The sequence below is a fragment of the Oryctolagus cuniculus genome, chromosome 3 (assembly GCF_964237555.1).
Source record: "Oryctolagus cuniculus chromosome 3, mOryCun1.1, whole genome shotgun sequence".
In the NCBI taxonomy this organism is placed as follows: Eukaryota; Metazoa; Chordata; class Mammalia; order Lagomorpha; family Leporidae; genus Oryctolagus; species Oryctolagus cuniculus.
This window is the reverse complement of record NC_091434.1, coordinates 7,814,021-7,840,516: the sequence shown is the minus strand read 5'-3', so window position 1 is coordinate 7,840,516 and position 26,496 is coordinate 7,814,021. Positions and strand designations below refer to the sequence as shown.

The 26,496-nt window shown below is 56.4% G+C and overlaps 1 protein-coding gene and 3 non-coding genes across 4 annotated transcripts; all 4 read right to left on the bottom strand.

Annotated features, from left to right (window-relative positions):
- Positions 1-12,689: 12,689 nt before the first annotated feature.
- On the bottom strand, positions 12,690-22,062 carry NCL (nucleolin). The gene is made up of 14 exons (XM_017343189.3): positions 21,834-22,062; positions 20,798-20,914; positions 19,300-19,804; positions 18,889-19,101; positions 18,712-18,798; positions 18,386-18,527; positions 17,459-17,583; positions 16,487-16,610; positions 15,929-16,086; positions 14,583-14,706; positions 14,284-14,417; positions 13,871-13,997; positions 13,303-13,526; positions 12,690-13,166 (listed from the first exon to the last, which is right to left on the bottom strand). The coding sequence occupies exons 1-14, from the start codon at positions 21,849-21,851 to the stop codon at positions 13,090-13,092; spliced, it is 2,175 nt and encodes a 724-aa protein (XP_017198678.3). The 5' UTR covers positions 21,852-22,062; the 3' UTR covers positions 12,690-13,089.
- Positions 13,661-13,796, bottom strand: LOC127491901 (small nucleolar RNA SNORA75). Its single transcript, XR_007920829.1, has one exon. It is a non-coding gene; the product is annotated as a small nucleolar RNA SNORA75 (small nucleolar RNA).
- On the bottom strand, positions 14,139-14,217 carry LOC127491907 (small nucleolar RNA SNORD20). Its single transcript, XR_007920835.1, has one exon. It is a non-coding gene; the product is annotated as a small nucleolar RNA SNORD20 (small nucleolar RNA).
- Positions 18,601-18,669, bottom strand: LOC127491905 (small nucleolar RNA SNORD82). The gene has a single exon (XR_007920833.2). It is a non-coding gene; the product is annotated as a small nucleolar RNA SNORD82 (small nucleolar RNA).
- Positions 22,063-26,496: the final 4,434 nt, after the last annotated feature.

Here is a 26,496-nt window from a genome sequence, read left to right as displayed (position 1 = left end):
GTGGGGCCTGCTGCCATCTTATTCTGTCCTTTGTCCCCACGGCCCTTTCTCTCTTTCTTTCTTTCTTTCTTTCTTTCTTTCTTTCTTTCTTTCTTTCTTTCTTTCTTTCTTTCTTTCTTTCTTTCTTTCTATTTAAAGACATATTTATTTATTTGAAAGGCAGAGTTACAGACAGGCAGAGAGAAAGAGAGAGAGAGGTCTTCTATCTGCTGGGTCACTCCTCAGATGGCTGTAGTGGCCAAAGCTGAGCTGATCCGAAGCCAGGAGCTTCTTCCGGGTCTCCCACACAGGTGCAGGGGCCCAAGCACTTGGGCCATCTTCCACTGCTTTCCCAGGCTGTAGCTGAGAGCTGGATCGGAAGTGGAGCAGCCGGGTCTCGAACCGACGACCATATGGGAAGCCGGCACTGCAGGCGGCAGCTTTACCCACTATGCCACAGCACCAGATTCCTTTCTAAGCATCTGATCACCGTGGTTTATGGCTGCACAGCTGTCAGTCGGCTGAGAGCCGGGCCACAGTTTGAAGACTGAGCAGTTCTTGGTATTTCTTCCCTAACGGTGTCCTCCATCCATTGGAGGCTAAGCCGGAAGAAGAGAGGCCGGAGGCCCTGGCACGCATGGAGCCCCACCTGGTCATTCTATTTTGTTCTCATTCCTTCGTCTGCACTCAGCTGTTACTTCGCCTTCTCCCCACTTAGTCCTTTATTTGTGCCCTGGCGACTCCACCCCGGGAAGTGACATCAGGCCCAGCCTCTGCACTGGTGCACGTTGCTCTCCCCCCACCCACGCCAGGGCTGCCCAGGCACAGAGCCACTCTCCCCACCACTCCACACCACAGTGGCATCTCCTGCTCGCCCTCCCTCTGCCGGTGGGGTGCAGGCACCGTGACTTGTCCAGGGCTTCAGGAAGTCTGACATGCAGCGCTCACGCTGGGGCTTCTCACCTCTGCTGCTGGCACCTGCAGATGCACCCCTGGACCAGGCAGAAGAGAGCTGCGGTAACCTGGGGAAGGACCATGTAGAGGGGCGGCACTGTGGCTTAGCGGGTAAAGTCTCTGCCTGCAGTGCCGGCATCCCGTATGGGCACCGGTTCAAGTCCCGGCTGCTCCACTTCTGATCCAGCTCTCTGCCATGGCCTGGGAAAGCAGTAGAAGATGGCCCAAGTGCTTGGGCCCCTGCACCTGTGTGGGAGACCCAGAAGAAGCTCCTGGCTTCAGATCGGCCCAGCTCCAGCCATTGCGGTCATTTGGGGGATGAACCAGCAGATGGAAGACCTCTCTCTCTGCCTCTGCCTCCTGTAACTCTGCCTTTCAAATAAATAAATAAATCTTAGAAAAACGAAAAAAAAAAAAAAAAAAAGGAACTACGAAGAGCCCCAGCACGGCTTCGACCCATGCACAGCCCCCAGCATGCACCACTTGCCAACTCAGGGCAGGCCATGTGCCCAGGTGTCTTTCCCGTGGCCATCTGGAGTCCTTGTCTTCCTTGTTGAGGACAGAACAGGCCTCGGTGGGGCATGCATTCGGCACACTGGCTGAAAACACCTGCATCTCATACCAGAGTGCCTGGGTTCAAGCCCTGGACCCACTTCCAATTCCAACTTCTTGCTAAAGCACACTCTGGGGGGCCGGCATGTGGCATAGTGGGTAATGCTGCCGCCTGCAGTGCTGGCATCCCATAGGGGCGCTGGTTCGGGTCCCGGGTGCTCCACTTCTGATCCAGCTCTGCTATGGCCTGGAAAAGCAGTAGAAGATGGCCCAAGTGCTTGGGCCCCTGCACTTGCCTGGAAAGACCCGGAGGAGGCTCCTGGATCCTGGCTCCTGGCTTTGGATCAGTGCAGCTCTAACCGTTGCGGCCAATGAGGGAGTGAATCAGTGGATGGAAGATCTCTCTCTCTCTCTCTCTGCCTCTCCTTCTCTCTCTGTATAACTCTGACTTTCAAATAAATAATTTTTTTAAAAAAAGCACTCTCTGGGAGGCAGCAGGTGACAGTTCAATTGTGCGGGCCCTGCCACCCACATGGGAGACGGGGATGGAGTTCCTGGCTCCTGGCCTCATCTTGGTCCTGCCCCAGCTGTTCTGGGCACTTACATGGGGAGTAAACATATTAAAGCTCCCCCTGTCTCTCTGACTTTCAAATAAAATGGAAATAAATAAACATTAAAAGAATGTACAGGGTAAAGCCACCGCCTGCAGCGCCAACATCCCACGTGAGTGCCGGTTCAAGTTCTGGCTCCTCCACTTCCAATCCAGCTCCTAGCTCATGCACCTGAGAAAGCAGCGGAAGATGGCCCTAGTGTTTGGGTTCCTGCCACCCACATGGGAGACCCAGAGGGAGCTTCTGGCTTCAGCCTGGCCCAGCGCTGGCTTTTATAGCCATTTGGGGAGCAAACCAGCAAATGGAAGAGCTCTCTGTCTCCCTCTCTCTCTGTAATTCTGCCTTTCAAATAAAATAAATCTTCCCCTTCCAAAATGGCATCTATCTATCATCTATCTATCTATTTTCTTTGAAAGGCAGAATTGTAGGGGATGATGCTGTGGCATAGAAGGTTAAGCCATGACCTGCAGCACCAGCATCCCATATGGGCACCGGCTTGAGTCCCGGCTGCTCCACTTCCTATCCAGCTCCCCACTAATGTACCTGGGAAAGCAACAGAAGATGGCCCAAGTCCCTGGGCCCCTGCACCCATGTGGGAGACCCAGATGGAGTTTTAGGCTCCTGCCTTCAGCCTGGCCCAACCCAGCCATTACAGCCATTTGGGGAGTGAACCAGCAGATGGAAGATCACTCTCTTTCTCTGTGTCTACCTCTCTGTGTAACTCTGCCTTTCAAATAAATAAAATAAATTAAAAAAAAATACACCACTTGAAAGGCCAGCATCCCATACCAGAGGGTCAGGGTTCAAGCCCCAGCACTGCCTCTGGTTGCAGCTTCCTGCTAACGCCCACCCTAGCAGGCAGCTGGTGACCGTCCAAGTACTTGGGCTCCTGCCGTCCATGGGGAGACCTGGATGGAGTTCCGGGCTCCTGGCTCCAGCCTGCCCGACCCTTGCTGATTTGGACATTTAGGGAATGAGCCAGCAGGTGCAAGGTCTCCCTCTCTCTCTTTCTCTGTGTTTCAAATAAAATGAAAAATTTTGAATAAGTAAATAAGAAAAAGAGGAAGAGATGCAGGCATGTTAAACTGGGAGGAGCTAAGAGGGGATTCCTGGGTGCAGTTTCTCACGGCCTCTTCTCGGCTCTGCCTTTCTTACTAAGAGTTTCTTCGACAGCATCCCAGACCTGATGGACAGCCCACATTCCTCTGGTCATTGAGGCAGCATCTCCATGGTGCTTCGCCAAACTCCCAGCGGCCACCACCAGGTGGCGCTCGTGGGCTTCTGCCACAATTGCCAGTCTGCACCGGTGTGGTGGGAAAATCACTTCTGAGGGTCGGGGGACAGAGAGGAGCTGGCAATACCCCCAGACGCGGAGGCACAGGCTGCAACGTCCAAAGAGAGCAAAGCAGCACTGCGCTTCCTGTGTGCTCCCGAGGGTGGGAGCGACCACTGACGATCTCAGCCGCTCGTGGGCGATCCCAGGAGGAGTGGGTCATACCAGGGCTCCACGCTGGGGCGAAGTGGCATCTTAATTATGTTGATGTCAGAGCCGGCACTGTGGCATTGCAGGTAAAGCCGCCGCCTGCGACGCCGCATCCCACAGGGGCTCCGGGTTGAGTCCCGGCTGCTCCAGTTCCACTTCTGGGAAAGTAAGAGGAGATGGTCCATGCACTTGGGCCCCTGCACCCATGTGGGAGACCCAGAAGAAGCTCCTGGCTCCTGCTGCTCTTTCTCTCCTTCTCTCTGTGTAACTCCGCCTTTCAAATAAATACATCTTTTTAAAAATGTTTAGAAATAATCATAAGAGGTGTATGAGGAAACATTTTTTTTCTTAGTGATGCAGGAATTTGACAACGCTTCAGGATGACGTCTGAACAGTGATGTTCAGTATTAAAATTATTTGCTTTAACGAAGAGACAGAGAGAAGGCTCCCGCCCCCACTGGTTCGCTCCCCAGATGTCTCCGGCAAAAGCTGCCCGGCCAGGACCAGAGCCAGGCGCTGGGAATGCAACGCCACCTCCCCGAGGGCGACAGGAACCGGTCACCTGCGCCGTCACTGGCAGGAGGCTGGGTCAGGAGCGGAGCTGACCCCTAAACCCAGCTCCTAACCTTGTGTCCTAACCACTAGGCTAAACGCCCCTGCGACATTCCGCTTAACTTTCTCTGTGTTTTTTGTGTGTGTGTGTGTGTTGTGTGTGTGTGTGTTTGTTTTTTGTTTGAGAATCCCACACGGCCCCTTTGACAGCCACCTGGAAGAAAGCAATCAAGGCGAGTTAAGAACATTTGCAGAGGAAAGACACTGGCCCAGCCAGATTAAAAACCCATTACAGACAGACCGCGGCGGCAGCTAAGTGAATCTCGTCCGCCGCATCCATACGCGGTCAGATTCATGACGCTTAATAGCTCGGGAACAGACCCTGGCACGTGCAGGACGGCCGTCAGTAACACGGAGACGGTTCGCGCGACAGACGCCTGCAAGACACACATGGTGGAGAGCCGAGAACTAACGGAATCCAGAGAAGCCTGAGAGGCCGTGAGGCCCGCGCCAGCGCAGTGGGGCGGGGCGGGGCGGGGCTCCATCACTGTCCGCCGGAGGCGCAGGGCGGGGACCAGTGCTTCAAGAGCCCCTGGGCACAGGGCCGAAGAGGGAGGCACCTGCGCAGGGGCAGAACACGAGCGGCGAGGGTGGGGGTGGGAGACCAGTGCCGGCGACCCCTGGAGCCCGTGAGGTCATGCCCTTCACCCCACACGATGGCTGGAGACCCTGACTCCCTCCTGCTGACTGGGGGACCCCCGGGGAGGCGGTGGGGGGCGGGGATCGTGGTCCCTGCGACCCGTGACCCTTGACCGAGATGAGCCATTCGGTTTAGAGAACAGGTGCCCAGGAATTAGGAGGATGAACAGCTGGGCTGGAAACGGGAAGGGAGGCGGGAGGGTAGAGGGTGAGGAGGAGGAGGAGCCCGGAGAAGCCCGCCTGCGGAGCCGGCCCCCTGGGGGCGGAGCGAGCTCTGGGCCCGCCCCCGCCCTCCCCGCTGGCACTGCAGGTGGAGGCTAAGCCTACTAAACCATGGTGCCCCTTGGCCCCGGGGGCTGCAGTCAGAGAGACGGCTCTGCCCCCGGACGCAGATCTGTGCTCACGACCATGCTGGGCCTCCTTCGAGGACATGGGCCACCCCTTAAAGGCCACAACCCGCAGAAGAAACCAGAAGGAACTCTTTGGGCACAGCCGGGGCACTGGACAAGGGTCTGTCCTCCTCTGTGAAGTTTGTTCCTGACATTTAGAATGCGTACCTGCCCATGCCCATCGTATGAAATCACAGAAAAGGGGCTGGCGCTGTGCGGTAGGTTAAGTCACAGCCTGCAGTGCCGGCATCCCACATGGGCACTGGTTCAAGTTCCAGCTGCTCCACTTCCGATCCAGCTCTCTGCTATGGCCTGGGAAAGCAGTAGAAGATGGCCCAGGTCCTTGGGCCCCTGTACCCACTTGGGAGACCTGGAAGAAGCTCCTGGCTCTTGGCTTCGGATCAGCTCAATTCCAGCCATTACAGCCATTTGGGGAGTGAACCAGCAGTTGGAAGACCTCTCTCTCTCTCTACTTCTCTTTGTAACTCTGCCTTTCAAATAAATAAATATTAAAAAAAAAACTTTTAAAAAGGTTTTGCTTATTTGAAAGGCCTTTCAAATAAATAAATAAATCTTTAAAAAAAAAATCCCAGGAGAGAATATAGTGACGTCAGCCCCGACTTCCATGCCACGCGTGTGCAGGCATCCGTGCACTTGGCACAGAGGGGCACGGGCCGGGCTGTCCGCCGTCTGCTTTCTCTCTGCGGGGATCTGAGAGGTCAGCTTGCGCCGCCCACCCGCGGGGAGCTGCCCGGTGTGGATGAGTGCACCAGCCTGTGCTGACCCCGCCCCCGCTGGTGCACAGCTCTGCTGGTGGGGCCTCCTCCCACCCCTCCCTGTTCCAGAACCCCTTTCCACGAGGTTCCAGGCTGCATTCGGGCCGCGAGGGCCACCTCAGCAGACTCGGCCGGCAGAGGCGGTACAAGTCATGGCTCTCCTGCACCCGGCAGCAACTCTGGGTGAACAGTGGATCCCGGCTCTCCTCGGCTTCCAGGCAGCCCCCCTGAGGACCCCCACTGCGGAGCTGTGAGCGGCTGAGATGCTGGCGACAGCGCCCCGCGCCCCAGCTGCCCTCCTGGGACCGTCTGCTTTGCTTCTACCACGGCCAGGGATCTTTGGCAGAGCCTTCCCCGACATCCCTTCACTTCCAGAACCTCCCTGACCTTTTCCTCTCCCACCTCCCCGAGCGTTTCTGCAGGTCCCTAACTCCCTGTGTTAGCCCCGTTGCAGGGTTGGGCATTTGGCACAATGGTTAAGCCTCTGCGTGGGACGCCCCGTCCCATAGAGGGGCACCTGGCTCCTCTGCCTCCAGTCAGGCTTCCTGCACCCCCTGATGGGCACTGTGGCTGGCAGCAGGAGCCGGACCGAGTATTCTGGTCTCCGCCACCCACGTGGGAGACCTGGATTGCACCCCCGGCTCCCTCCTTCATCTTGGCCCAGCCCTGGCTGTTGCAGGAATTTGGGGAGTGAACCAGCAGATGGGAGATCTGTCTCAGTCTCTTCCTGGCTTTCTCTTTGTCACTCTTTCAAATAGATAAATAAACCTTCAAAGTAATAAATTCTCCCATATTTTCTTTTGGTACTTTTATTTCCACCGTTCACCTTGATGTCTTCGGCCCACCTTAAATGTGTGCCATCCGGTAGGCATCATCGGCTGTGCCAGCACCGCTCCATCCCGCCTGCAGCTCCACGTTTCCCGGGCGCACCGGAGAGCTCCGCTCTCCTCCAACCCCTGGCCTCTCTTCTGGGGGGAGGAGTGGGGCTCACTGCCTTCCTCTCCTGGGCTGGCCCCTCCCCAGGCCCCGAGGGACCACGCCCTCTGCTGCACCTGCCCCTCTCCCTGGCCTTTCCAAGGGGCTCAGGGCGCTCACATATCAAGAAAGGAGCAGAACCAGAGCTCCCTGCATCCCAGGAAGCTCTCCAGCTACTGCCCGCACAGCCCAAGTCCGCACAGTGCTGGCCACCGTCTCTGCCGTCCCGTCCCCAGTTGCTCAAGTCCCTGCAGTCTGCTTGCACCCCTGTCAGCCCAGCACCAGGGGGAATGGCAGCTCTCGGATCCAGTCTGTCCTCCCAACGGGGGCGCTCCACCCTCTGGCAACCTCAGCTGGAATTCAGGCTGGACAGACAGCACGGGGCTCAGGGGAGCCACTTCCACAAGAATCCACAAGGGGGAACCAAAGGGCCGCCCTGTGGTCACCAGGGAACTCTTGCTGCTCTTCGGCGGGTGACCAGTCAGGAGTCCGGGTTTGTCCACAGGTGCTGGGAAAGTCAGTTTCCTCGGAACCACTGGTGGAGTCTGCCCCTGGGGCAGGGGAGGGCAGCTCAGTGAGCCAGGCATGGGGATCTGCCCGCGGCCTCAGCCTGCTCTGCCAGCTCCCCGGCTGGGAGGGCTGTGGGCACCTGCTGAGCAGAAGGCGCCCCAGAACTGGGGTGCACACCCAGCTCGAGGGCAGAGGTCAGGGGCTGAGGTACTGGGTCTCCCCCAGAGAGACTGGCCTTTGTCCCTTGTCCTGGAGCGGGGAGGTGGCCCAGGGGGAGTTATCATCAGCCTGAGAGCTTGCCCCAACGAGGACACTCAACACGGACAAAACACCCTGGGGTGAGGCGGACTGAGCCCGAGCTCAACCCCTCTGGTGGGGGCAGGCAGGCCGTCCTGCCCACGTAACTACACTGCTGGGCAAACTCTGGGCTCCGGTGCCCAGGCCCCCACCCCTGGCTGGCCGCGCTGAGAGTGTGCATTGTCCTGGCACTGCCATCTGTGACCTTGTGGGGAGAAATGCCCAAGGTCCACGCCGGGCCTCTTCCTTTGGCTTCCCTGGGGTAACCATGGCCGTGAGCGTGATGGGTTCCAGGGAGCCCTGTCTCCAAGTCTCCACACGGCAGACTCCCAACTGCATCACCGGCTGCTGTCAAGTAAGGTGGTCCCGGGACCCTGAACTTGAGGGTGGTGCCTAAAGGGACACTGTGCCCTCACCTTGCCCACCCATCTGTCCCCACAGCCTGTGATGTGTCCGCCATCTGCCCTGCCACCTTCACGCTGGGCAAAGCCCACGATTCTCGAATGCTTGTCAGGAGAAGCACTTGCCCTTTGTCCCCGCCTGGGCCGTGGCACCTGGCAGTGAGGCCGACTGAGACCCCTGAAGCCTCCCAGGAGCCCTGTGGGGTGAGACGAGGGCGTGGCCCTGCGCAGAGGCCGGGCAGTTCCAAGCGCTGGGTCGGCCTCTCCCCAGGGCGAGCCAGAGCGGGGTCCTCCACGCCACGCCATGCCAGGGATGATGGGGCACCCCGGGCTAACTCAGGCCAGGGCCTTACCAGAGCAGAAGAGCTGGTGCTGGCAAAGCCGAGACCTGACCATCGCCAAGGCCGGCCACGGGCAGCTCAGCCAGGCTTGCATGTGAGGTCCAGTTCTCAGCTACAGAGAGGGGACTCTGTCAGGCGGTGGTGTGTGGGGTCCCTGGGACCAGGCTTCCGGAAGCACCAGAGACTGCAGGTGACAGGAGCCCAGCAGAGGGGTTAGAGGGGTCCAAGCCCAGCCCCGAGGTCTGAGGGCGGTACACAGGGAGGGGCTCTGGGAGCCAACCCCTCCCTGGCCCCTACAGGACGGATCCCACAACCGCAGCTTGAGGCCATCGGCTGGCCACAGAGCACACCCAGGCCTCCCTGTCTTCTGGGAGTGTGGGAGCCTCGCTGCCTGCAGCCCACCCCCAGTGCTAGGGGTCCTTCTGTAGGCTCCTCTGTTCGTCTTCACACGAGGTCTTAGTGCCAGCATCCCATGTGGGCCCCAGTTAGTCTCGGCTGCTCCACTATCCGGGGTCCAGCTCTCTGCTGTGGCCTGAGAAAGCAGAAGATGGCCCAAGTAGGCCAGCATCGTGGCTCAATAGGCTAATCCTCCGCCTGCAGCGCCGGCACACCAGGTTCTAGTCCGGGTTGGGGCGCTGGATTCTGTCCCGGTTGCTCCTCTTTCAGTCCAGCTCTCTGCTGTGGCCTGGAAGTGCAGTGGAGGATGGCCCAGGTCCTTGGGCCCTGCACCCCATGGGAGACCAGGAGAAGCACCTGGCTCCTGGCTTAGGATCAGCGCAGCGCCAGCCGCAGCAGCCATTGGAGGGTGAACCAACGGCAAAGGAAGACCTTTCTCTCTCTCACTGTCCATTCTGCCTGTCAAAAAAAAAAAAAAAAAAAAAAAGATGGCCCAAGTCCTTGGGTCTCTGCACCCACGTGGGAGACCTGGAGCAAGCTCCGGCTGTTGTGGCCATTTGAGGAGTGAACCTGCAGATGGAGACCTTTCTGTCTCTCCCTGTCTCACTCTCTCAAATAAAATCTCTATAAAAATATTTGAGAGGCAGAGTTACAGACTCTCCCATCAGCTGGTTCACTCCCCAGATGGCCAACAATCGGAGCTGGGCGGACCCAAAGCCAGGAGCTTCTTGCGGGTCTCCTACACAGGTGCAGGGCCCAGACACTTGGGCCATCTCTACTGCTTTCCCTGGAGAATTAGCAGGGACCTGGATGGAACTGGAGCAGCTTGGACTCAAACCGCTGCCCACACAGGGAAGTTTAACCTACACCACAGCACCGGCCCCATCACACGAGATCTTAAGCTGCGATCCAAAGCCCCACGGTGTCCACCAAGAGAATTCAGGGATCTATAAACTTGGGTGGGAAGAGACCTCTTTGATGAACCCCCAACCACCCTTGAAGTGCAAGTGTAGGCAGCAGACCAGTGTCCGGGCACTCACCTTGGTGGTCAGCCAGCGCGGTGTGGGCACCGGGACGAAGCTGGTGCCCCCTCCTGATGTCGGGACCATTGACGTCCTGTTCCAGCGGATCGGGATCGGCCCAGGCCCTGGCCTGGCAAACACTGATGTGTGGCTCCTAGGAGGGAGCCAGCTCAGTGCCGGCGAGGCCCTGGCCCACAACAGCTGCATCAAGTGACCCACACACAGCCTCGTCCCAGACTGTGGCCCCATTAACCTTGAACTGCCTGAACAAAGCTGACCTAACCCATTTTTCCCCCAAAGACACCAGACAGCTTCTCAGTGCTAACCTCGGGGGTCACAGGGGATAGAAATCACCCCAGTGGTGGGACTCGCACATCTCACGTGAGCTCCGGCTAGAATCCCAGCTACCCCGTAACACGCCTGCGAAGGTGCCAGAAGATGGCTCAAGTGCTTGGGCCCCTGCTACCCGCGTGAGACCCAGGACCCAGGTGGAGTTTCAGGCTCCTTGGCTTCGGCCTGTCCCAGCCCTGGCCTTTGTAGCCATGAGTGAGTCAGTGGTTCAAAGAGCTCTCCAACCTCTGAAGTCCTTTCTCCCACACAGGTGGCAGGAATCCCATCGCACTGCTCCTTAGCACAGAGCAGTTGGGTGGGAATGAAACCCAGATATGAAATGGCATTTGAAAGGCCGTTACACTGACCTGGAAGCACAGTAGCTGGGCCCTAAGTGGCACTGTAACGTGGAATAGACCAGAGGTGTTCCTGCCCTGTGCAGTGTGGAGACTTGTGGTGGGCACAGCATACTCCCATATGCTCCTGGGGCAGCTGCTTAGGCGACCCTTGAACACGTGTGTCCTAGAGCGCTGGTTACTGTGCTGGATCCATGGAGGCAGTGGCAACCCTAGTACCTGAGTTCCTATCTTCACCTTGGCCCAGCCCCCCCCCGCCCCCCCCCATGTGTGGCTTCCCCAAGGTCCCTTCACCACTTCCCAGGTGAGTCCCTGGGCTCCTAGGGCTGGCAGGGGCCACCAGCTGGTGACCCTGTTAACTGGATGGAGACTCCACAAGTCCTGGGACTCTTTGTCCCTCCTACCCCAGTGCCACCCCCTACAGTCTGCCTTGGGGTGGGGGGTGTAGGAAGGAGGAGCCACCCGACCACTGGACTTGGCTGCCTTTCGTCCTTGGCATCCCTAGTGGGCACCATTCCCAACGTGTGGGTGACACCATCAGTGGTGGCAGTGGGCACAGGATGAAGCTCCCCAGTTGTCCTAGAGACACTTCCCCAGGTGTCTTGGCTGAGCTCCCAGGCTCCTCGGCCCTAGCCTGAGGGTGACTCACTGGCCTGAAGCCAGGCCTCCCCCAGCTTCTCACAGCCTCTACCAGGGACTTCCCCTTCCCCACAGGCTGCTGCTGCCACCTGCTGGGAGAACCACGGAAGTGCCCACAACCATTTGCCAAAAGGGAAACTTTCATTTTCCTAAAATGGCTGCAAAGCCCTGGCCCAAGCCACCAAACCAGCAATAGAGCACCAGGCAGGGACACCACCTCAGGCCTCCTCCCCACACCTGCAGCTTCAGCTTCATCCCACGGGGCCAGCACACCTGAGTGACCCAGCACTGAGCAGAGCTCGGCCACTGGCGCCCCCCGCCTACTCCCCCTGTGGGAAGCACAGCCCCGCTTGCTCTTTGGACAACAGGTGCAAATGCCCAGGCAGCCAACACCAGCTGTTTTTTCAAAACCTAAGGCCAATGAATCCAAGCCCTTCCAAGCCTAGGAGCCACGCTTTGTAGCTTCTTGTGAGGTGAGTCCTCCTGCCCCCTACCCTCCCCAAGCACAGGAGTGGCTGGGCTATGCCTGAGCTTGGGGAACGGACTCCTGCTGATGGATGGAGGCTGATGGATGGCTCTAGGCCCACGAGCACCTCAGAAACCAGCCCCGACATGCCCCTCAGAGGCAACCAGCGATGGAAGCCACTGTGACACAGGTATCGCTGAACAGAATAGAAGTGTTCAGCCGACCAGCCTCATTTTCAACATCTTCCTAGGCTTCCACCTACAGCACATAAACCCCACGGCAGCTGAACGTGAAGCACTAGACCTCCTTCCTCTTCTTGGGCTCACCTGCTCTTCCCTCGCAGCCACAGAACCTCCCCTGGAGGTGGTCACTGCCCACACCAGCCACCCTAGGGAGGGGGGACACGTGGTGGCTAGAAGCCCTGGGCACTTCATTTTCTCGTCCCACAGCAAGACAACCTGGGCAAAACGGATTCTTCAGGCTGCTTCCTGAGTCTACCGCATCTCAGTATTGCGTCAGCTTCATTCTTCGGCCCAATCACAACTGACCTTTGACCAGGCTGTCTAGCTACTCTGGGGCAGCTTTTCAGTTGTGCCCACAATGGTCCCTTGGCCCAGGCCTGTCCTTTAGCTCCGCCCACAGAACACCAGCATTCTGCACGGTGCCAGGACCTGGTCCACTGGGCTGCCGCTCCCCCTCAGATTCCGACCCTCACCGTGTTCTCAATTCCAAATCCCAGAACCCCTGGAAAGTGCTCTTGGGCCTCTTTCTAGAGCACCTGCAAACAGAGAAGCTGCAGTGGCCCCCAACAACTGCTGGGGACAATCCGTGGAGGACTCCCTGCTGGGATGCCTGGCACTGGAGCACCCAGCCTTTCCACTGGGTGGGGTGGGCGCTGAGTGGCAGAGCTGGCTCTGACACGATGATCAGTGATGTCTTTAGGAAGGTACAAGCCTGGGACCAGAGTTTAGGACCTTTAATTTGTCCTAAAGTCACTGAAGCAAAAATCATGATAAAACATTCTGTTTTCCTTTACAAGCCCTCAACGGGAAAAAAAACCCAACTATTTGTAGGAAAAAAAAGTTTTGTACATGGGATGAAACAATATAAATTCAAAACTTACAGATAGGGTTAGCTCTATCACTCATCTCTTTAAAAAGTTTATATGAATATCCAGTCAAAACCGACAGGTATCGCCCTTGAAATGTTATCTCTACGACTTCCAAGCAGACACAGGACTGTGTGCAGACACACTGTCTTGGAATGTCCTCAGAAGGCTCTGTCACTGTGCAGGTTAACAGAGTAAAAACCCCAGAGTCCTTGCTTTCAAATGGAAGAGGGAAAGACAGGGACAGAAGAAATTATTCAAACTTCGTCTTCTTTCCTTGTGGCTTGTGGTCTCCGCCTCCTCCTCTGCCGCCTCGGAACCCTCCTCTCCCTGCGGGAAGGTAAGACGAGATCAGGGAATGGCGCCGACCCACTCAGTCCCCCCACAGTGGTCCAGGAACTCGGCCCTGGCACTCAGCGCCACGCAGTGTCCAGCAGAGGCCCCGAGGCAGCCCCACCAGCCTTACCTCCGAAGCCTCCCCGGCCTCGGCCACCAAATCCGCCACGGCCTCCTCTGCCACCACCTCGGCCTCCAAAGCCGCCTCTGCCTCCGCCACGGCCCCCAAAGCCACCTTCACCCTTCGGCTTGGCCCAGTCCAAAGTGACTTTGTTGCCGTCAATCTCCCCATCCTCCATGGCCTCCTTGGCGGCTTTGGCGTCCTCCTCACTGTTGAAGTCTACGAAGCCAAACCTGAAACAGAACGAAACCACGTGGTAAGCAGTGCCCAGCGAGCCCACTGCAAGCAGCTTTGCCTGTCGGTGAGAAAAGACCCAAGTGACAGCACAGCTCCCTGTGGAAACCGGCTAAGTGATGGTGTGCATGGCAGATGTCTCACAAAACAGCAAACATACCTCTGTAAAGACAGAAGGTAAGATAATGCTAGTTCTGTGAATTGTCTCTTCTTCTCTTGCGAATCCGTAAGCTGCCACCAATTGACAGAAAGGAGCTCAGTGAGAAGACTTGGTTTAGCCCCGCTCCGCCCAGGAGCGCAGCCGAGCGGAAGCCGCACTGCACGCACGCTCCCTGCACCTTACCCTTTGGAGGATCCCGTCTCCCGGTCCGTCACTATCCTCGCCCGGACAGAGCCGTCGAATGATTCCTTTAACGTCTCCTCGGTGGTCTCCTCAGACAAACCCTTGACAAACAAGGTCTTGGTTGGCTCTGGGGGGAAGAAAGCTTGCCTGTGATATAAGTTCCCACATGACGTCTCCACGCTGGAGCAGAGCGACCCAGTGAACTGCCAACTCCAGCCATCGGCTGCAGTAAGATCCGCCACTGCCAAAGCCGCCGCTGAGCTGACAGCCAGATCAGAACTTGACTATCTAGAGGAATTCTCTCGAGATTTCATCATTCCTTCTCAGGCCGTCTGTCATCATATCCAGCTGCCATTCACTCAGCACAACAGAGCGTCCGCCCCAGCCACCACATCCCGCCCACAGGAACTTACGGTTTCTTGCGTTGGGTGACCCTCTGGGTGCCTGTAACTCCAGCCGGATGGCTCTGCCCTCAATTTCCCTTTTATTGCAGGAATTTAAAGCTTCTTTCGCATCTTCAAATGAGGCAAACTCTATAAACGCATACCTGGGAATCAACCATCAATACAGAGCGTTACCAGGCTCACGTGACGCCAGGCCTTTTCCCGCCAGCAGATACGGAAATGCTTTTCCACCTGCGTGTGCTGTCAACCCCCTCGGCTTCTGCCAGGAGAGTGGCTGTGCCCTTTACCCCTACAGACACAACACTTACCCTTTAGATTTGCCATTTTGGTTCTGTGGCACTTTGATGAACGTTGCCTTTTCAAAGACTTCCTGCAGAGTTTCTTCTGTTGCACTGTAGGAGAGATTGCTCAGCACCAGAGTTTTTGATTCACCTGCAAATAGACGCCACCCTTAAGACTCTGAATCAGCGGTTCCTAGGTGTAGTTTCTTGTTCTTAAGATTTTTTACCTGAAAAAGTTGCCCTACTGACGTTGAGGAAGCCCCACCTCCCTTCCTCAACACACGGCCCAGTCACCACGTGCAAGCACCGTGCACTCTGTCCTTTCTCACACGTGGAAGCTGACTACTGGTGTCTTCCCGGAACAGCTGCGGGGACAGGAGTGTGGCTCGACGGCTAAGGCAGCACTCTGGACGCTGCGTGAGCTGATTAACGGCAGCAGTGTTTGGCACAAGTCCTTGGGCCCCTGCTATCCACATGGGAGACCCGGATGGATTCCCTGGCTCCTGGCTGTTGTGGGCACTTGGGGGATGAAGCAGACTAAAGAGCTCTGCCTTTTAAACAAAGTAAAATAACATTGGCCTATGCTTTTTTTTTTTTTTTTTTTTTTTTTTTGACAGGCAGAGTGGACAGTGAGAGACAGAGAGAAAGGTCTTCCTTTTGCCGTTGGTTCACCCTCAATGGCCGCTGCGGCCGGTGTGCTGCAGCCAGCGCACCGCATTGATCCGAAGGCAAGAGCCAGGAGCCAGGTGCTTTTCCTGGTCTCCCATGGGGTGCAGGGCCCAAGCACTTGGGCCATCCTCCACTGCACTCCCTGGCCACAGCAGAGAGCTGGCCTGGAAGAGGGGCAACCGGGACAGAATCCGGCGCCCCGACCGGGACTAGAACCCGGTGTGCCGGCACCGCTATGCGGAGGATTAGCCTAGTGAGCCGCGGCGCCGGCCTTGCCTATGCTCTTAAGATTTATTTATTCAAAAGGCAGAAAGAGAGAAACTGTTCTTCCAACTGCCAGCTCACTTCCCAAATGCCTGAAACAGCCAGGGCTGGAAAGGCCACAGCCAGGAGCAGGGACTCCACCCAGCTCTCCCACATGGGTAGGAAGCACTTGTGCCATGAATGGCTTCCTTCTCATGTGCATCAACAGAAAGCTGGAATGAGGCAGAGCTGACACGACCTGAAGCAGCGCTCCAGCGTGGGCTGCCGGTGCCGGGTGGCAGGGTAACCACCACGCCACACTGCCACCCCAGCTTCCCCGTGTTCTGATGGGAATGATTTCCCAGCACAATGAGCAGCATGAACCTGCCTGATCTTTATTTATGTCTCAGTAATGCTAATTTACTCAAAGAGTTCCCTGTAAGAAGCCTACGAACTCTTACCGCTCCAGGTGCTGTTCTTTCCCCCTCTATGGTCTTGATTTTGACCTTTCTCTCCAGTGTAATACAGGGAAACAGACCGCCCGTCGATCTCTGTTCCCTGCTTCTCCTCAAAGGTTTTCTCTGCGTCAGCTTCTGTTTTAAATTCAATATAAGCAATCCTGCAAAAAGGGACAAAGTACTTACGGATTTAAAAGCATTAACACCAATGTTTCAAACTTCGCCACACAGATCTGGCAAACACCCATTTCTCCACTGCCAACTTCTCTTGACCTCCCCCTATTTCTACTCTTGACACCCCACCCACTGTGTCAGTCACATGTCCCTTAGTGACAGGGGTGTGTTCTTGTGGAGCCTGTCTACACAAACTGCGACAGCCATGACAGCACTAGGCGATGTAGGCTCACAGGCCCACTGTCACACAAGCAGTCTGTCACCATGTGAAATACCACCATGCAGCCCCACCAGGCACTTCTAAGCCATCACGCACCCATGAGACCGGAGCGGCACTCCTGGTATCAGGTCAAGAACTGTACTGACGGTAACCATCCTCAAACATACCCTTTACTCTTTCCATCCTTGCTGACCAGTCTGATCTCCACAGCATCTTCAAACACTTCCTTTAATTCATCCTGAGTGACTTTGTAAGGGAGATTTTTGGCCAAAAGTGTTCTTGCATCTCGATCTAGAAAAATACAACACCAACTCTGTAACCTTAATGAATAACAGGGATAAATGTGCACGCACACACAAAGCCCCAGTTCTATTCAAAATTTGAATCCAACGATGTCCAAGACTTTGTAGGGAGAACCAAGTGGGTCTCCCACATTGCATACTGTCAAATGGGCATCTAGAACAGAGAAATCGATCTATAGAAGGTGGTCAGTACCTTTGAGCAACAGAAAACAATCTAAGCATATAAAAAATAGAGCTGAAAGATGCAAGTGGAGGCAAGCTCGTGTCCATTATTTCAGGTTGAGCACTGAGCATCTCTAATAATAAAAACACACCCAACTTTCTGAGCCCCCAATACACACCTCGAGTGGGAAGTTCCACAGCTCATCGTGTCAGGACTGCACTGGGCACTTGGTCTAGCACTGAGACAGCTGCACCCCTTCTGGAGTACCTGGGTATCCCCAGTTCCTTGATACAGACCCTGCATGACAGTCGGCAGGGTCCCTACCACCCAGGTACAAGGCCTGGATTGTGGTTGTGGCTCCAGCCAGGCCTCAGCACTCGTGAACCTCTGAGGAATAACCCAGTAAATGGAATCTAGTCTCTCCCTCCTTTAGAAGTTAAAACGCAGGTAGACTAAAAATGTCAAATTACCTTCAGGCTGTGTGTAAAACGTGTTTAAGATAGGGTCTCATCCCCAAGCTATTTGTTTATATATGGAAAATATCCCAAAATCTTCAAAGAAAAACCTGAAGCATGGAGACTCTTTTGGTCCCAAGCATTTTGGATGAGAATGGCAACTTGCAACCCTTCTACCTTGGACACGCTGGTGCCGTCATCTGTGAAAGCCACACATACCCTTCTTGCTGTCTTTTCCTTTCGGTTTCTCCAGTTTAATTTCATTGCCAAAGACTTTCAAACCAGTCAATTCCAAGGCTTTTTCTAGGTCCTCAGCAGATTCAAAATCCACATAGCCAAACTTCCTTTAAGATGAAAGAGGGACATTTCTCAGAGGAAAAGGCACAGACCGTATTCTGAGCAGCAACGGCACTACTGCAATTAAGTAAAATAAACAAGACAAAAACCACCACCTTGCCTCCACAAATGGCTGAGGAGCAGACTGAAGTTCCAAGACATGATTTTCAAGTTCAGTTAACTCTGGATGGGCCAGTCACAACTCAGACTTGCTGACACACCCATTTAAGAATCAAGACAGTAGCAGCAAAAACACTGATAACCACTCAGACTACACAGCTGACAGAAGTAGGACTGGCATGGCATCTTAATTCTCTTATAATGCAGGCAAACACACCTGAGTGCCAGTTCGATCCCCGAGTTCAGGCTGGTCTTCTGATCCAGCTCTCTGCTATGAGCTGGGAGAACACTAGATTTCCCAAGTGCTTGGGCCCCTGCATCCATGTGGGAGACTTGGAAGAAGCTCCTGATTAGCCCAGTTCTAGCTGCTGCAGTCATTTGGGGAATGATCCAGCAGATGGAAGACCTTTCTGTCTGTAACTACCTCTCAAATAAATTAAATCTTCTAAAAGGGATTTCTAAGAACTCAACACCAAATTACCCAAATGTTATGAATTAGTCTGTCCGATAACATTAGGGTTGATTAGGGATTTCGGGGTTCTAGATTCTAAAAATCCAATGACTTCATTCAACATTGTCAAATTACTGAACACGTTCACACATCTATGTTTAAGGAAACCACACAGGTGAAGGCAGCTAGAGGAGCTATTAACAGACCCATGGATGTCAACAGGAAGGGAAAGCACCTACCTGGTTGTGCCAATTCTGACATCCACAACAGCAAGATCGTTTTTAGCAAAAACATCACTGATACCAGTTTTTAATTCAGGAGCAGATTTGCTAGAATTCAGGTTTCCAACAAACAGATTGAAAGATGTGGTTGGTTCTGTGGCTGTACAAAAAAATTACTTATCAGTCTCTAAAATATGGTAAAAAATCAGCTTCCAGTACAAAATGCCCACACAGCACATCAGTGTATCACATGTACCATCAGGCTTCAGCATTAAGTCCCCTTGTCGTTCATCACTTGTGCTATCAGAAGTCACCCCACCCAACACCCCAGTTCTCCCAGGTACCTTCCACTTTCTGCTTCTTGGCTTCTGGAGCTGACTTCTGTTTGGTCATTTCCTTCTTCCGTTTTCCAGGTGCTTCTTTGACAGGCTCTGGACAAGGTTAACAGTGTCACCTGTGAGCAGTCACACGCAAGGCTGCTTCACAAGTTCACAGAGAAACAGGCTCATTGTAGAGATTACCTTCCTCCTCTTCTTCCTCCTCCTCCTCTTCATCCTCCTCGTCCTCGTCTTCCTCCTCCTCTTCATCGTCATCTTCCTCATCCTCATCCTCTTCGTCGTCGTCGTCGTCCTCCTCCTCCTCCTCAGCCACGCTCTTCGCCTTTACGGGGGCAGCTTTCGCCGGCGCTTTCTTCCCTTTGGCTGGTGTGGTCACCATGGCTTCTTCTTCAGAGTCTGAAAGGAGCCGTCTAGTCAGTCTGGAAGGATCTCCCACACCAACTCTGGCTCTGGGATGCTCTGGAGGAAAGAACGCCCTACCCCCACACTCAAGGCCACAGGAAGAGCCCAGAGGACCCCAGGAAGGACTCTAATCCAACCCCACGTGGCTACGTGGAAACCTCCCAGAGCCAGGAGCCACCATGACTTCCTTACCGTCTTCCTCGTCCTCCTCGTCGTCGTCCTCGTCCTCATCGTCGTCTTCATCCTCGTCCTCCTCGTCCTCATCCTCGGAGGCGGGGGCCACCGCTGCTGCCTTCATGACCGCCGGCTCAAACTCATCCTCCTCGTCCTCCTCGTCATCTTCATCCTCGTCGTCGTCGTCCTCCTCGCTGTCCTCCTCCTCCTCCTCGTCGTCGCTGTCTTCCTTCTTGGCGTTCTTACCATTCTTGGCCCCCTTGGCGGGGAGGACCGCTCCCTTCTTTCCCGAGGCCGCTACCACTGCTTTGCCCAGCGCGGCCCCCTTCTTGCCCGACGCCACCACCGCTTTGGCTGGGGTAGCGGCCTTCTTCGCTGGCGTGGTGGCGGCTCCCTTTTTACCTGGAGTGACAACTGCTTTCTTGGCAGGAGTGGCAGCCGCAGGCTTTTTTGTCGGGGAAGCCACCGCCTTCTTGGCTGGAGCCGCAGCAGCTTTCTTGCCTTTCTTCTGTGGGATGACTATCTAAACAGCAAACACCAACAGTTAGTTCTGCTACATCCGAAAGGCAGCCCTGGTCCCAGTGGTGGATTCTGGCACTGCCTCTGGTTCAAGACTGCATATGTTCCATGTTAACATGTTAGGTTCAACAGTAAGTAAAGTGCTGTGGCGTAGCACATAAAACTGCTGCCGGCAGCCCATATGGGAGCCAATTCAAGCCCCAGCTGCTCTACTTCCATCCTGCTCTCCGCTGTGGCCTGGAAAGCAGAAGATGGCCCAGGCGCTTGGGCCCCTGCACCCACGTGAAGACCCAGAAGATCCTGGCTTCGGATAGGTCCAGCTCTGGACGTTGCAGCCACTTGGGGAGTGAACCAGTGGATGGGAGAACTCTGCCTCTCTATAACTCTCTTTGCAAATAAATAAATCTGAATATTAAAAATCATCTGGGGATCATACAGTGGGTAGTGGTACAGGATTCTTGTCCTGAGACAGGACCTGAGATAAAAATCAGCCTTAAATTGGCTGAGCAACCCTTACAAATTACAGCACATCAAATAAACACTGTATCTGTAAGAACCATTATTTACCTACATTTTAACTCCTATTCAAAGCTATTTTCATTAACTTCCTAGTTTATCAGATAGTTCACTTAAGAGTAAAGTCTTTGCTGAATTCTAAAAAACCGACTTTCCATGCAAGCAATGAACGTGAATGCTCAGGTGGCACCTTCAACCCACCCAATCGCTACAAACCTTACATACAGGGGGGGGACAGAATCCACCTGGTCCTTTATGCTGAGCAGGAGAAGTGTATCAACCTCACTCCAGCCGTGCAGAGGGCACAGATCCCAGATGCTCACACTCAGGTACTCACCCAACGGTCTCCTGCCATCTAAGCACCCCCCACCCCGGGTCACGTGAATAACACACTACTTTTCATATCCTTTTCAGACACCCAACACCATTCTGTCCACTGTGTAAGTGCAACCCAATTTCTCCTCGATCGCGACCCAGTTACCTCTTCTCCACTGCTGTCATCCTCGTCATCTTCCGACATCTCCTCGTCTTCACTATCTTCTTCTACCTCCTTGGGAGGAGGAGCCATTTTCTTGGGCTCACCTTGGTTTTTACCAGCCTAAAACGCACACAATGAGGACATGAACACCCCTCATCGATTCCACGGCCCACAATAAAATACAACCATCACCCTCCTCAACGCACTTTCAGCATTAAACATAACCGATCCTGAAACTGACCAACAGTACGGCCCATCAGAGTTTCCCTGTCAATCTTGACAAAACCTAAAAAACAAGTCCAAGGTGATGAAATAACCCATCTGCCTTTTTTTACCCTCAACCACTTAATTCACCCCTGGGTTCAACCCTAGCACCAGGCACCCTTCTTAGTAGCCAGCGGCCACTCTTCCAGGGAGGACCCCCCCCAGCCTCCGACGCACACCACCAGCGCCCTCGTCGGAACTCCGGGCAGCACCAGCGTCGCAAAAGCATAAAAGTAACAAAGCCACCTCGGACCCCAACCGGCCTGCCCCTCTCACCTGGCCGCGGCCACGTGGGGGTGCCCGGCGGCCACCATGTGCACGCACCCCGGCGCCTCCTTCCGGGGCCGGCGCACGTGGCGGCGGCCGGGGGGCCCCGGGCAGCTGGGCCAGGGCCGCGGGTTCGCGCCGGCGGGCCCCGGCCACCCCGCGGCCCACGCGGCGGGGCCCACGTGGCGGGCCGCGAGCCGGCGCACGTGCGGCCGGAGGCGGGGCCCGGCCCGCGCGCGGCGCACGAGTTGGATCTCACTTCCTCCCGCCGCCCCGCGCCCCGCGCCGCAGCCTTCCACGCCGCCCTCAGCACCTGCCGGAGCGCGCCGCACCTCGCCGCCAAGCAGCCAAGACACGCGAGAACTGCCCGCCAGTCGCGCGAGACTTCCCACAGCATGGCGCCCTCGAACGCGCCCGGGACGGCGCGCAGGCCCTCCTCCCCGCGACGCCGCGCGCGCTCCTGAGCAGCAGGCCTCGGCGCTCGCGCTCGCGCGCCCTCAGCGCTTACCTTGGCCAGCTTCACCATGATGGCGGCTTACGACGGCGGCGGCTGTGGCGCAGACGAGCCTAGAGGAACCCGAGCGGCGTCGATGGCGGCCGCGGGTGACTGAAGATGCCGGAGCACGTACGCCGGGCTGCCAGCGAGAGCTAGAGACTGAGGCGAAAGACTGAGCCTGCCCAGTAATCGCCTCTGGAAAGGCGACGACGGCGCCCTCGTGACTCCTCCTCTACCAATCAGAGCTCGCGTCCGTCGCGCGAGCCAATCGCAAGCCGCTAACTGTGCGCGGCGTGGGGCGGGGATTGGGCCGGAGTGGGCGGGCCCAGGCGGCCAAGGAGGGGAAGGGGGTCTGGCGGCCGCGTCCTGGAGGCGGGATTTGCTTTGTGCAAGGCCGGCGCTGATTGGCCCGGGGGTGCGCGGGTCGCAGAGTGTTCCTCCGCGGCCGGTCGTCCCGGCGCATGCGTCATGCGACGGGCTCTTTTGGCGCGGGGCGAGCGAGCGAGTGGCGCGGCGAACTGAGCGAACGCGGGGCGGTGGTCTCGGTTTCCAGAAAGTAGCCGGGTCCGGTAGACGTGTGCGCGGGAGGGCGCCGGTGCGCGCTCCTCGCTGAGCCTGCTTGCGGCTCTGGAGCGAGGGGTCGCGGCGGTTTCCTGCGGGTCAGCCCGAGGGCGCCGGAAGTTGAGGTTCGGCCAAGTTCCGAGTGGCCCTTTCGGGGGCCCGCCGGCCAGCCAGGGGCCCCAGACTCCCTGGCCGCTGGAGCGCCCTCCGGCCCACGTGCCTCCCGAGGGCTGCGGGTAGAGTTGTGAGCCGTGCACAAGCGCTCGGTTAGTCCCCCGTAACCACGCGGCAGGTGTTTGTCCCCGCGGTCCAGCAGCTTGGAGGTCGCGCCCGCGAGGGGCTTGGTCATGGTGGGGTGGGCAGCGGGACCTGGGCCGCCCGCCGCGCTTCCTCTGCCGTCAGTGTGGCGGCTGGGCGGGCAGCGGCACACGTGGCCCAGCAGTGGACCCGGCGCCCCGGGCGGGGGCTCGGAAGGTGGGCTTGGCGTTGTGTGCTCCTGCGGCGGCTCAGATGGGCGCCAGGCTTAGCGAACCAACCGGAGCCGGCCTCGGATGCCCCCCAGGCTTCTGGTAACCAGCTGCCCCAGCAGAACCTTTGATAAAAGTCGCCTCTGAAGGTTCAAAGTTGAGGAGGTCTGGGGGGGCCCGGGGTCGCTCTGTTTCTGTTGGAGAGGCAGAGTGGCAGACCTGCCCAGATGCCCAAAACAGCCAGGGCTGGGCCGGATCGAAGCCAGGGGCTCCATGCAGGCCTCCCCGGGAGCTGAGGGCCAGGGACCCCGGGACTCCAGCGTCCCTTGCTGTCTCCCATGTGGTCGGAAGTGGAGGTGGTGCCACATCCTAGGCACTCGGTCCGGCCCACGCGGCAGCTCAGCCTGCGGCGCCCCAGCTGCCCACCTGGGATTTTGCACTAAAGGCCTAGGAGCATTCTTCGGGGCGGCCGAGTTATTTTAGTTCTTGCTAGCACACCTGCGGCGATAGGAAGCCCAGGCCACTCACTGGGGCGCTCAGACCAGTTGAGAGGTCTGCCCCCTTTATCTGATGCTCTGAGGGGGTCGTGCTTCGAAGCGCAGGGAATGGGGGCCGGGGGATCCCATCTGGGTGACAGGGGTGGGGTGGAGAGGGAACGGCATGAGCCGAGACATGGTGGGATAGGACCCTGTGGATTTCCAAGCAGAGCGGGCTTCAGGCACTCGTGGAAAGAGGCTGGAGAGATGTCTGGTGGGCATGACCAGGGGACCGGGTGGATTTTAAGAAGCAGGTGTGTAGCCAGCTGGGTGGGTTTCCTGTGTCCGACATCAGAGGAGCGAGCTAGTCCCAGCCTCTGGCTCTGGCCGCGAGACCCTGGGTTCCTGCACATGGGGAAGACCTGGATTGAGTGCCCGGCTTTGACCCAGCCCAACGCCAGCTGTTATGTGCGTTTGGAGCGTCACCCAGTGAATGGGAGCTCATTGCGCTGCCTGTCTGCCTCTCAAATAAATAAATAAAAATGTGTTGGCCTGGCTGGCTCCTTGTCACCTCCTTAGGGCCCTTCGCACCCTAAGTGGAAAGTGCCTCTGAACCCCCTAGTTGAGTCCCGGGCGGGTACTTGTCACTGCCTGGTATTTTTCCGGGCTGCTCACGGCTCTGTCGCCACCTTCCCAGGCATGGGGACACAGATCTGGTTCTGTGCTGTATTCCTGGTGCCTAAGCATTGCTTTGCACACGCTGTACTTGTGGAATGAACCAAGTGTTCAAGCAGAAACAGCAGAGAGCCAACGTCACGCAGTGTTCACGTGGAGTCAGCGAAACAGCACTCACGGGAGGAGACTTGAAAAGGGGTGGGGGCGGGCCTCGTGTGCAGCATGTTAAGCCACTGTGGGCGACGCCTGCATCCCGTGTCAGCGTGCCTGCTCAGGGCTTGGCTACTCCATTTCTGATCCAGTTCCCTGGGAAGACAACGGGAAGTGACCCGAGTACTTGGCCCCCACACCCAGCATGGGAAACCCCGAGGGAGTGCTGAGCTCCCAGCTTCAGCCTGGCCCAGCCCTGGCTGTGCGGCCATTTCAGGAGCAAACCAGCAGCTCTCTCTGTTGCCCTGCCTGTCAAATCCTTAAAAATGTGGAAAATGGTAATGCTTGTTAAGTGTAGGCAGTGTTCCAGCTGTTTATTTATTCATTTATTATTCAAAATCACCTTACAATATTCCTTTTTTTTTTTAAAGATTTATTTATTTATTTGAAAGGCAGAGTTAGAGGCAAAGGCAGAGAGAGAGGTGTTCCATCTGCTGATTCACTCCTCCAGTGGCCGCATCGGCTGGAGCTGGGCTGATCCGAAGCCAGGAGCCTGGAGTTGCTTCTGGGCCTCCCATGTGGGTGCAGGGGCCCAAGCACTTCGGCCATCTGCTGCTGCTTTCCCACACACATTAGCAGGGAGCTGGATCAGAAGTGGAGCAGCCGGGACTGGAACTGGCACCCATGTGAGATGCCAGTACGGCAGGCGGCGTCCTTACACACTGTACCGCACCGCCAGCCCCACCTTACAGTATTCTTAACAGTTTATAGGAACTGGCAGAGGAGGGGTGAATCAGGACCTCAGAGCTGGGAAGTGGAGGAGGTGGGGTTCAGGTTGAGGCCTGGTTCTGTTAGCCTGGCTTATTCAGCTGTCGAATGAGGATTACAACAGTATCTGCCTTTGGGTTTATGAGTAGTAAGTGAGGAACTACTTTTTTTGGACTGCACATAATAAGCCTAAGAGGAAGGGTTAATATTCTTTAAAAAAGGCGGGGGGGGGGCAGGCTGGTGCTATGGAGTAGAGGGTAAAAGCTGCTGCCTGTAGTGCCAGCATCCCATATGGGCACCAGTTCAAGTCCCAGCTGCTCTACTTCCCATCCAGCTCTCTGCTATGGCCTGGGAAAGCAGGAAGATGGCCCAGGTCCTTGGGCCCCTGCACCCACGTGGGAGACCCAGAAGAAGCTCCTGGCTCCCGGCTCCTGGCTTTGGATTGGCTCAGCTTCAGCTGTTGGCAGCCGTTTAGGGAGTGAACCAGCAGGTGGAAGACCTTGCTTTCTGCCTCTACCTCTCTCTAACTCTGCCTTTCAAATAAATAAATCTTTAAAAAATGCTTATTTTCATCTACATGAAAAGCAGAGCACCCGAGATGGCTCCTCTATCCTCTGGTTCACTCTCAAAATGCCCATGACGGCTAGGGCTGGGCCGGGCCACAGGCAGGAGCCTGGAACAGCATCTGAGTCTCCCACAGGGGTGGCAGGGGCCTGGGACAGCATCTGAGTCTCCCACAGGGTGGCAGGGGCCTGGGACAGCATCTGAGTCTCCCACAGGGTGGCAGGGGCCTGGGGCAGCATCTGAGTCTCCCACAGGGGTGGCAGGGGCCGAGTGCTTGAGCTGTGATCTAGCTCCCAGGCGCTTATTAGCAGGAGGCTGGAGTGGAAGCAGAGGAGCCAGGACTTGAACCCGTACTCCGATACACAGTGCAGGCAACCCACTCCACTGCACCCCTAAACACCCCAAAACTACATACTTTGTAGGATTTATTTGTTTGTTTGAAAAACCAACAGAGACAAATATGTTTATCTACTATTAACTTCCCAACCGCTAGGGCTGGGCCAGGTGGCAGCCGGGAACTCCATTGCAGTCTCCCAAGTGGGTGGCAGAAACCCAAGTACTTGGTGCTGTCATATCATCTGTCCGCCCGCTCCCCTCCGCACATTAGCAGGGAGCCTGATCAGAAGCAGAAGAGCCGGGACTCAAACCAGGCCCTCAGATAGGCGCTTCACCCACTGCACGGCGACACTGGCCCCCACGAAGGATCTTACCGGCAGGTGGGGAAGGAATGAGCAGAGGGAGAGTTGGAAGGGCAGCAGAGAAGTCGCAGGCAATCAAGTGACGAAAGGGTCTTGAGTGAAGGGCCACCTCCTCCTGACCTGAGCATGAAGGCCGCAGTGGGCATCGTGTACCCATCTGTGTAGTGGACAGGATGGAGGCTCTGGGGGCAGGGCGGGCAGGCCGCTCCGTCTCTGCCTTCCGCTTACCCAGGTCAGGCATAGTAGATGCTCAGTGAGGCGGTCCAGCCTGCTGAAAAGATAAGCTGTCTTCAAGAAAGAAAGGAAGGCTGGATAG

What these genes read in the sequence shown, in the direction of transcription:
- NCL (XM_017343189.3), bottom strand. An exon ending in CGAGGAGGACGAGGAAGACG is followed by an intron (nt 19,102 to 19,299) that starts GTAAGGAAGTCA and finishes GGCTCCTTTCAG; the next exon opens with ACTCTGAAGAAGAAGCCATG. An exon ending in GGAGGAAGAAGAGGAGGAAG is followed by an intron (nt 18,799 to 18,888) that starts GTAATCTCTACA and finishes AACCTTGTCCAG; the next exon opens with AGCCTGTCAAAGAAGCACCT.